The 10,859-nt window shown below is 49.3% G+C and overlaps 1 protein-coding gene across 1 annotated transcript; it reads left to right on the top strand.

The window, feature by feature from the left end:
* The first annotated feature begins 328 nt into the window (after positions 1 to 328).
* Positions 329 to 1,983, top strand: LOC109939572 (uncharacterized). The gene is made up of 3 exons (XM_020537753.2): positions 329 to 1,036; positions 1,112 to 1,380; positions 1,469 to 1,983. The coding sequence occupies exons 1-3, from the start codon at positions 863 to 865 to the stop codon at positions 1,713 to 1,715; spliced, it is 690 nt and encodes a 229-aa protein (XP_020393342.1). The 5' UTR covers positions 329 to 862; the 3' UTR covers positions 1,716 to 1,983.
* The last annotated feature ends 8,876 nt before the right edge of the window (positions 1,984 to 10,859 follow it).

The raw sequence follows: 10,859 nt of genomic DNA on the forward strand, positions 1-10,859 counted from the left end.
GTTATACTTTATATATTTTGTTTTATAAATCTAATTTCACCATCTGATTGGCAGTGTGACAAAATTCCAAATTTAGACGAGGACTTGCTTCAGATGTCTTACGCAATCGTAAAAGTCAGAAGCTACGGTCGTTACGACATTAAGGGGTTTCGTTTTCGTTCGACCAAATTTGAATGTACTCGTCCATTTGCGGCGACAAAAAATACTGGAGTTGTATGCAGGGCAGTCGATGATCGTGGAAGAGAGATGAATTATTATGGAGTTATTAATGACATACTCGAGTACGACTTTGCCGGGAGCAAAAATCTTAAGGTGGTGTTTTTCAAATGTGATTGGTTTGATCCCAATCAAGGGACTGTAGAAAACCAATTTGGCATGGTAGAAGTCAAACATGAGCTCAAAACAAGTGCATGTAGCAAATTTGTTCTTGCTCACCAAGTTGACCAGGTGTACTACATACCGTATCCATCTATAAAGCTGGAAGCCACATGGGTAGTGTACAAAGTGAATCCTCGTGAACAGTTACACACCAAGGGTGAATGGTTCGAGGCGGAAGTTGAAGAAATTTACCAAGAAGATGAACTTCCGACCAATTTTAATATAGATACTGAGGTTTTGCCAGAATCATTAGTGGGAGATCCTGAAGATGTAGTAAGTCCCAAAAAACGGAAACGGAAGTCAAAGAAGAAAACATCGAATCGTAGAAAACAATTTGATCCTGATTTTGAATACGACTAAAAAGTAATTATATATTTATTGTTCATTTCAATACATTATGTTCATTTACATTATGTTCATTTCAATACATTATGTTCATTTACATTATGCTCAATTACTAATTTGATTTTGTTTTAATAACAGGATGTCTAAAAAGGTCAAGCAGCTCGCTAAGGGACTAGCGAGGAGAGCCTCCATTTTTGGGAGAAAGGAGGACTTAGTGTTCCAGGGCACTAGTTCAAGCTCGAGCAGGCGTAGAGCTTTGTTGGAGCATGTTCCAGAGTTGCAGGGTCAGGCAGTCGGCGTACAGAGGAATGAGGTAACCAATATATTTGTTTTGTAATGTAATATTTGTATGAGTTCGAATAACTAAATTATCAATTTTGATCTATAGGATGAGCCTGAAGATGAGGAAGAGACAGAGGAGTGGAGACAAGTGGAAGATGAGGAAGAGACAGGGTGGGGTGAATGGCCCAATGATGGAGGGTCGGGAGTTGGGGGAGCTAGTGGGTCAAGGGAAGGAGAAGCTGGTGTTTCAGGTGGAGGTTCTGGAAGCGGGGGAGTTGGAGGGTCTTCACGGGTCCGGAAGCCGCGGAAGACTAGTTGGATCCCCCCTCCTAAAGAACCAGTTAACAAGGTTGAGATAATCCCGAGTGGAGATGGGTAAGAGCATATTTGCTTTGTTCTTATGTCTTACACATTGATGATAAATAATTATTTTTGAATTTGACAATTGTGCTTGTGTTGTTAGGGCTTGGCTGGATAGTAGTTTCACCGGCAAAGATCGTGTAAGGCAAGTAAATAAAGTGTTGGGCAATATCTGTCGTATGAGATGGCCTGGATTGGTGATTGAGAATGGTATTGAGGTCCCTGTCACAAGATGGGATCAATACGGCCTTGCGGTTAACGCGCAACATGGGAATGCGCAAGGTGCAGTTTGGCACGACTTCTGGGTATGTTTATCTATCTTCTTGCGAAGTTATCAGCTCAATGATTGATTCATATTATGGATTCTTGACTATGTTTCTTTTTCAGAAATATTATAAGTTGCCTGATGGAGATACTCATACCGAGCATGCACACTCCGTGTTCCATAAGAACGCGGCAGATGTTGTTGCGGATATGATGTACTATGTTCGAATCCAGGTGATTAATCAAGCTATGTTGAGTAGTGAAGGACGACGAGCAACCAGTAAGAGCGAGGCGTCACAATATGGACTTTCTATGACTGAGCAAGATTTTCTTCAGGTAATTGATGTTTTTGCTTATGTTGGAAAAAATTGATGTTTTTGCATATGATGTACTGTGTTCCTTGTATATGTTATAGTTACTTATAAATGAATTGTGTTTCCATAGCATTTGATTCCATGGATAGCCGCCAATGATGCTGCTTGGCGTGCCTTATGCCGTTATTGGGCTTCGGATAATTTCAAGGCAAAGTCTATACGACAAAGTTCCAATCGTGGAACCGAGTCGTATCACAAGTATGGAGGTGATGATCACTTTCGTTTGGCAAAACGAATGGTAAGTACAGGAAACTAGCAGTGGTGTAGTTTTGTTGATTGTATATGACTTGATGTCATTTCTGATTATAATGTTTGTCAAATGTACGTACAGGAAGCTAGCAGTGGTGTAGTGCCCAGTGATGTTCAAATATACCTGAGGGGGCACAGAGGACCAGATCCTGCAAATCCAGATGTGTTGTGTAGCCAAAAGGCAACAAATCGTCTGGTGAGTGTTTTCAAATGCTTGGTAGATTTATGTGTTGTTCATATGAATTTATGTATGTGCCCAGTGATGTAAGATTGCATTGTTCTTTTGTATGGAGGCTGCATATGCTGAGGCGATGTCTAGTCAGCACGGATCGGACTACGACTGGAGGACCGCACCTATTGATCCTCAGGCTGTGTATGCAAGTGGTGGAAAACCCCATGGAAGGTGTGGACTCTACATACCTTATCTTGTTTCATCGGTTTAAGTACAATAGATTATTTTTTAATCTGTCGTGATGTTACTTGTTTGAAGGTACTCGATTTTCGATAACGTCATCGACTCGAGCCAGGTGACGGTTCAGAGGGGAGGTTCGTCGAGGTCTGCTGCTCGTAGCTCCCGTCGCTCTACTCAGGATACTGCAGAAGTTGAGCAACTACGAGAAGAGCTTAGGCAACATCAGGAGCGACAAAGGATTCAGGAGGAATACTTGAGGCAGCATGCTGCTCAACAAGAATACTATGCTACTCAGTTTCAACAACAGCAAGCACTGATACAAGTAAGTTCAAAAAGATCATTCATTTTAAGTTATGTATTGATTTAAGACACTGACATTAATGTGTTCGGAAATTTGGTAGCAACTAGCACAAGCCCAAGGGATACAGTTTCCGATGGCCCCCCCACCTCCACCTTCCATACATTTTCCTTGGCCTTCACCTCCACCTCCACCTACCGAACATCAGGTATGCAAATTTATCATAATTTACTTGTTACATTACGATGTAACTCCGTGAATGTCATTTGTATAGGTATATGAGACTCCTCCAGCTACCTTGCCGGCGCAGCAACAAGATGATGGGTTAGACTTTGTCAATACGCTCTTCGCGAGTGGAGGTAGCGAGCATCACTCTTCGATATTTCCTGATGTTGATCGACAATAGTGGGCTTCCATTCGATGTGTTTTGTGAGACTTCAAACTTATGTCTTGTGAGACTTCAAACTTATGTCTTGTGAGACTTGTGAATTCTTATGTCGAGGTGGATTTGACTTGTGTCTTGTGTTATTATTATGTATGTGAGATGTTATATGTGATATGTTGTGTATTGTGGCTGTTATATATATTTGTGGCTGTTATATATATATATTTGTTATGTATGCAATGTGTTGAATTGCCAAAAACAAATTGTATATTAAGTGCTGGTCAATTTAACTTCCGAGAGGCGTCGAAAACTCTCGGAAGTTAGTGGCTAACTTCCGACGGCCTCTCGGAAGTTATCCCGCGGATGGCGTTAGTTCGTGATGGACGGTGTCAGCACCTAACTTCCGACGGCTTTAATCCCTCTCGGAAGTTAATGATTAACTTCCGAGAGGCTGATGTACCTCTCGGAAGTTTCTTTAACTTCCGAGAGTCCGTCGGAAGTTAGCCTAACTTCCGACTAATTTGTTCCGACGGGCTAACTTCCGACGGTTTCGGCTAACTTCCGACGGTTTCAATAACTTCCGAGAGTTTTGCGCTAACTTTCTACGGTTTAGGCCCTCGGAAGTTAAGTATTTTGGTGTAGAGAAGTGCATAAACTCTTTTTGAAAGAACAACACAAAAACTTCAACCGAACATCATAGTGTGAATTCCTAGATGTGAGGACCAATGAGGAACAATTTGACGAAAAATATTAGCTCAACTCCTAGAGCATCAGATGGATCTGGTTATTTTATTTTTAAAATGACAGAAATGCTGCTTAGAAATACTAACAGAACGGCAAGAATAGGACAGACCTGAATCAGAGGGCATAAACAAATTTCCAAGAAATTTCCTCAATGATGGCAAGAGAATGCACCAGTTCGTAAAGTCGACATAGTAGACTTCTCTGAGACCCCTTCAGCATCCTTTGAAAACAAGTTGAGCAATGCATCGAATGGTTTACTGTTGGAACCTTCGCCAACTTCCTTCTTTATTGCAAATACAGTTTCATGAACAGACGCCAAGATAGATTCCAAATCAGACCTGGCAGTGCATGCAAGAGCAAGAGGTAAACAGAAGAGTAAATACCAATTAATACCTAAAAGCCTAAATAAATAATCCCAAACAAACACTTCTAAAACATAAGCTCTGTTTAACACAAAGTATGAATTCTTCTAAATGCAAACAGATTCGTCTTGCCCAGTATAGCCCAGCGAAAGAAGTACCTAAGGCTCACTCCAACAGAGCAGCCATCCGGCCAGGTAAAGCTAAAATAGCTGCCCTGGAGCAACTGTAGCAGTGCAATCCTTCTTACAACAGAGCAGCTAAACGAGCTAGGCAAAATGGAAGACAGGAGAGAGAAAAGACATATTGGCTGGTACTGTGACCGGCAGCTAAATTCTTCATTCTTGACTGACCAATGGGCCCCAGTGTCTACTCCATTCCAGCTGAACGTGCTGTTGGAAAGATCTAGCGTATGGCTGGACAGATAAACTACAGACACCAGCTAAAAGTACATATAGCTGCCCAATTTGCATGCCTCCTGTTGGAGTGAGCCTAAGAAAAGTGACAAGAATGCATAAAGCCTAATGGTAACCAGAAATCTTTAAACCTCTTTCATATGTGTCTAATAAAAACAATTTTGCTAAAAGGATATTTCCTCCTGTTAGGATCGTATGTGGAAAAAAGAGACACATAGTTTAACCTGAAAAAAATTCTCCCAATGTCGAGAGAAAAAAAAATCACGAAAAAATAGATCTATTATGCGGTGTATAGTACAGGTACAAGAGGGCCTATTTATATAGGTAAAGGAGATAGAGATAGGGTCATATCCTCTTATCCAACAGCTCCTTCTTCAGATAACATAATCCAGTATTATTCATGTGGTGTGAAATAGATAATGTGAAGGAAACCAACAACAGTTTTAAAATGCATGAATATTTTTTTACCACACTAAGAGTATGAGCATGCATCCTTTGGTGGAGGTGCAGCTTTTGGAGAAGATGGTGAAGAGGGTTCTGGGTGAAGAACTGGAGTAGGTTTTGAAGGTGGTGCAAGTGCTTGAGTTGATGAGGGAGGAGCCATTAGAGGTGCAGGTGCTTGAGGATTTCATGAGAGAGGAGCGTTCAGAGATGCAGGTGCCTTTGGAGGTGCAGAAGACTGGAGGTGGCATAGCTGGTGGTCTTGATCCTGGGACAAAACCAGTAGAAACAACCATTAGTTCAGCCAAACTGTTGTAGATTATTGGGGTAATCTCAGTTTTAGAGATTTTAGGGGAGTTTAGTTTGTCATTGCCAATTTGGATAACCTCTCGCATCAACGACATTGCTCCCAGCTTGTTTACATCAATTGGCCTTTCTTGGGAAAACTTAAGAGAAGCAGCTACAAAATAAAGCATGCAAATCAACACCAAAGACCATTGTATATCACATGGAGCAAGGATAACCATATGAGGATAATTTATGAATATTCTACCTTTCTCAAGTCTGCTAGAATTAGAGGATTGTCATTCCTACATATCGTTAGAATTGTATTAGGGTTTGAGGGGTACTCTCTGTATATTTACACTCTCGCCCCTCTGTAATGGGCCAGGCCCAACACCAAGGCTATTAATATACAGCTCCACCCTATTCTAGGGTTAGGGTTTCCAATATGGTATAGAGCTAGTTTTTTCTCTCTCTTTCCTCCCAGCCGCCGTCGGCCTCCTCCCCTCGTTCCCGTCGGCTGCTGGTCCCCAGCCGTCGCGCGCCATCGGCCCCATCTCCCAACCGTGAGCGCTCCCTGTCGTGGCCTCCTCTTCCCCAGCCGTCGTCGGCCTGCTCCCCTCGTCCCCGTCGGCCGCTGGTCCCCTCGCCCCCAGCCGTCGGGCGTCGTCGGCCCCATCTCCCAGCCGCGCCGCCGCGGGCGCTCTCCACCACGGTCGTTCCCTGCCGACGGGCGCCGTCGCCCTCCCCACCTATCCCTACCGCGCACTCTCCCAGCCGCGACCTATCTTCCCCAGCCGTCGACCTCCTGCGCCAAACGCGCACAGCCTGCGCCGAGACGTCAACTTCCCCTTCGTCGTCGGCGCCCCCTGCTGCGCCCACCTACCTCTACGCCACCGGACTCGCCGTCGTCGACCCCTGCACTGCGTCGCTGGCCACCAGCACCGTCGACCTCTCTCTTCGTTGGCCTCCGTCCCCACGATGGATCCCCTGCAGGCTGCCATGGTCACAACCGCCAGCGACTAGTCCATCGTCCCCAACCCCGCCACGACCAGCGCTGCTGTAGCGACGCACCCGCCTCTGCGCTCGCGCATAGTGCCATCACCACGGCAACCAGCGCGCGTGCCGCCGGCCTCGTCCCCTCCGGACTTGGCTTACCGGTCTACCCGACGTGCACTGGTGCCCTTACCGGGCTTCTCTCGCTGACCCGCCTTCCTAGGCAGCCACCCCCTAGGTTCTCCACCACTCGTCCGCTCGTTGCTGACGCAACCTGGGTTTCTATGACGCCCTCTACCGACTCCACGCTAACTTCTGCCATCGCCACCATCCAGGCTGCTCTGGCGGCCTCGCAGGAGCGCGAGCACACCGCGTCCCACGCCTTGGAGCAGGAGCGTAACTTGGGAGCTGCTCTGACCGCCCAGATGGCCACTGCGCAACATCTCATCATCGACCCTCCTCCGGTCACCCAAGAGACCCCTCCGCCCACCCTAGAGGCTCCCCACGCCTCTGGTCTCGATGCTGACCACGTCACCACTCTCCACGCCTAGGCTACCGGACTCCAAAACAACAGGTCCATCGTCTCCATCATGCTGGACCCGTTGTCCTCCCACTACCCTCGCTGGCGAGGGCATGTGCTTCTCACCCTGTGGCGTTATGCTCTCGTCGACCACGTCCTCGACGACATCATCGCCCTGCCGTCCCCGACCTGGTCCCTAATGGACACTATGGTGCCCTCGTGGCTCCACGACACCATCACCGTTGATCTCCAGGACATCATCCACGACTAGGCGCACATGGGCCGCCTGACGTGGCTTGCTCTCGAAGAACAATTCCTCAGTAACCGGGACGCTCGGGCTCTTCACCTCGACGCTTAGTTCCACCAGTTCTCCTAGGGGGACCTCTCCGTGGAGGAGTACTACCGCAAGATGAAAGGCCTGGCAGACTCCCTCCGTGATATCGACGAGCCAGTGGCGGATCGTACCTTGGTACTGAAATTCCTGCGTGGCCTCAGCCCCCGCTACGGCCACCTGAAGGTTCTGATCAATAGGATCGTGCCTTTCCCCACCTTCCATGTCATGCGGAATAAGCTTCTCCTCGAGGAGCTCAGCATGACCTTCGAGGTTCCCACCCGGCACTGGCCCTCTACAGCACCACCCCTGGCACCCGGGACCCTCGCTCGGCCCCCACCGTGGCTCCTATGGCTCCTCGTCAGCATTCCACCATCGACTGCGGTCACGCCCCCGCAAGGGCGGACATGGAGGCGATAGCTCCTCTCGTGGAGGTTCCACCGGCCAGGGTGGCGGCCAGAGTTGGCCGTCGTTCTACAACCCCTGGACCAGCACCATCTCCATGTGGTCGGGTCAGGCCCCAGCGCCTCCCGTCCTCCGGCACCGGCGTAGGCTCTCCTGACTACACCGCCCGTCTACGACATGCCTCCATACGACGTGCCCCCACCGACCCAGGCCCCCGACTCAGCTCCCGTCTATGGGACCGTCTACCACGACACCATGGTCCCTGTTCGCTGCAGGTTGGGACCCTGCCGCCCTCGCTGCTGCATACAACACCATGGCGTTGGCCCCACCGCCTTCTGATTGGGTCATCGACTCCGGTGCATCCTATCACACCACTCCCACCAGAGGCATGCTCTCTCGCTCACACCCACCTCCCCCACACACCCTACCTCTATCGTCATTGGAAATAGTTCCACTCTTCCAGTCACCTCAGTAGGTGCCTCGGTACTCCCTGGACCGTTCTACCTCAACGACGTTCTCGTAGCCCCTCAAATCACTCACAATCTCCTTTCCATCTGTCGGTTCACCACCAAAAATTCTTGATCCATTGAGTTTGACCCTACCGGTTTTTCCGTGAAGGATCTGGCCACCAGGACCCCACTCGCCCGATGTGATAGCGTCGGGCCCCTCTACATGCTCCGGTCATCGTCCACCGACGTGTCTCTAGCTCCCGTCCTGGTCTCCACCACCACCTCCACCACCAGGCATCGTTGTCTCGGCCACCCAAGACCTGATGTCATGACCAAGCTTTCCAGCACTTTAGATTCTTCTTATAATAGGGAACATTTTGAGGGCCTTTGTCATGCTTGTCAACTTGGCCGACACACTCGTCTCCCTTTCACATCTTCGTCTAGGGCTGAGTAGGCTATTGACCTTGTTCATTGTGATCTCTGGACCTCCCCTGTACTCGGTCTTTCTGGCTATAAATAATATTTGGTGATTTTGGACGATTTTTCACATTTCCTCTGGACTTTCCCTCTTCGGTTGAAGTCCGACACTTTTACCACCCTCACTCACTTCTTCGCCTAGGTCTCCACCCAGTTCTATCACTGTCGCAGGAGCGCTCCTCCGTCATCACCCACAAACCTAGACCCCTCGACGAGCGAGGCCCGATTCGCCGACCCCACCGTCGTTTATCATCGTCGTGGCCTGGCCCCGCCTGCGGCCTCTGAGCCGTCGGTGTACCACCCGGTCGCCATTCACCGCGACCCCAGACACATTCAACCGATGATGACTCGTCGTGCCGCCGGTGTTCTTCGGCCAGTCGACAGGCTGATCTTGGCCACTGATACGACCACTACTCCACCGGACGCCTCCCTGGTCCCCTCCTCCATTCGCACCGCCCTCGTCGACCCTCACTGGTGTCGGGCCATGGAGGAGGACGTGGCCCTGCTGGCCAACCACACTTGGGACCTGGTGCCACGTCCACCCAACAACAATCACTACAGGAAACGCATAAATTTTCGTGGGCCTAGCTATTTTCGTCGGTCGGCCCACGAAATTACATAGTTATTTTCGTCGGCCCTCGGGACCCACGAAAATTTGGCTTATTTTCGTGGGCCAGTACATATTTTCGTCGGCCGGCCCACGAAAATAGGAAATATATTTTCGTGGGCCCCGGGGCCGACGAAAATAAGCTGTATTTTCGTCGGTCATAGCCAGACCGACGAAAATAAGTCAATTATTTTCGTCGGCCTTCTCCCGGCCGACGAAAATAAGGCATTAACTGACCACTATTTTCGTCGGCCTCAGTGAGGCCGACGAAAATAGTGGTCCGTTAATCGGCCTCAGCCCACTTTCTCTCTCTCGCTCGTCTCGCACTTCTTCTTTGCGCCGCCGCCTGCCCGCTCTCCGTCTCCGCGCCGCCGTCGGGTCCTCCCTCGCCGCTGCAGCGCCGCGCGCCCGTCCTCCCTCGCCGCCGTCGGGTCCTCCCTCGCCGCTGCAACGCCGCCCGCCCGCCCGTCCTCCCTCGCCGCTGCAGCGCCGCGCGCCCACGCCTGCCGCGCCGCCGCTGCGCGCCCTCCGCTGCGAGCCGCCGCTGCGCGCCCGCCTCTGCGCGCCCGCCGCGCGCCCGCCTCTGCCCACCGGCGATCACCGCCTCTGCCCCATCGCGCCCGCTGCGCGCCCGCCTCGCGCCCGCCTTGCCCGTGCAGCTCCGGTGACACGCGCCCCCACTGCTCGGCAGCCTCGCCCCCACCACCGCCCTCGGCCCGAGAGCCTCGGGCACCGGCTCTCTCCACCGCCGTCCCTCGCCGCAGCCGCACCGAGCTCCGCCTCGCCTCCTAGTCCGACAGGTAAAATTTTAAATTTTTTTAGTTACTTAGCACATGGTAAAGTATATTGTTTAACATAGCATTATGTTAAACTAACTATATAGTGATTATATAGTTAGGAAATTGTTAGTATATTGGATGAAGGAAAGTTACTGAGTATATAGTTAGCATATACTTGTAGCATATTGTTTAGCATATACTTGTAGCATATTGTTTAGCATATACTGGTCAACATATTGTTTAGCATATACTGGTCAGCATATTGTTTATTATGTAGCTATCGTGTAGTTTTCTGTGTTGGCAACCATCGTGTTGTCGTTTATTTGCAGGTTTTAGAAACATCACTTTATAGGGGAGGTGCTGCCGAATTTTTTATTGACAATAATATTTTTTGTATATAGGTGTTCTTCCGACTTGACCTTCGCCACCGTTAGCTAGACTCGTACATTATTCTCAGGTATACATTGTTTTCGTAATTTCTCATGTATACATTATTCTCAGTTTTAATCGTTAACCGTAGCGAACCGTATGCGTCACCCGTTCGGGAACGACGAACGTCACATTGACTTGTGAGGTTCGCCGTTCCGGAATTGTCCACGTATTTTGGACAGCCTGAGAGTGTAAGCCGATGCTTGTGATTTGTGACATGTGCCTTACGATTGATGCAGAATTTCGGTTTTGTAACCCAGTTGTTCTCCAACACACC

Source organism: Zea mays, chromosome 5 (genome assembly GCF_902167145.1).
Source record: "Zea mays cultivar B73 chromosome 5, Zm-B73-REFERENCE-NAM-5.0, whole genome shotgun sequence".
NCBI classification, from domain to species: Eukaryota; Viridiplantae; Streptophyta; class Magnoliopsida; order Poales; family Poaceae; genus Zea; species Zea mays.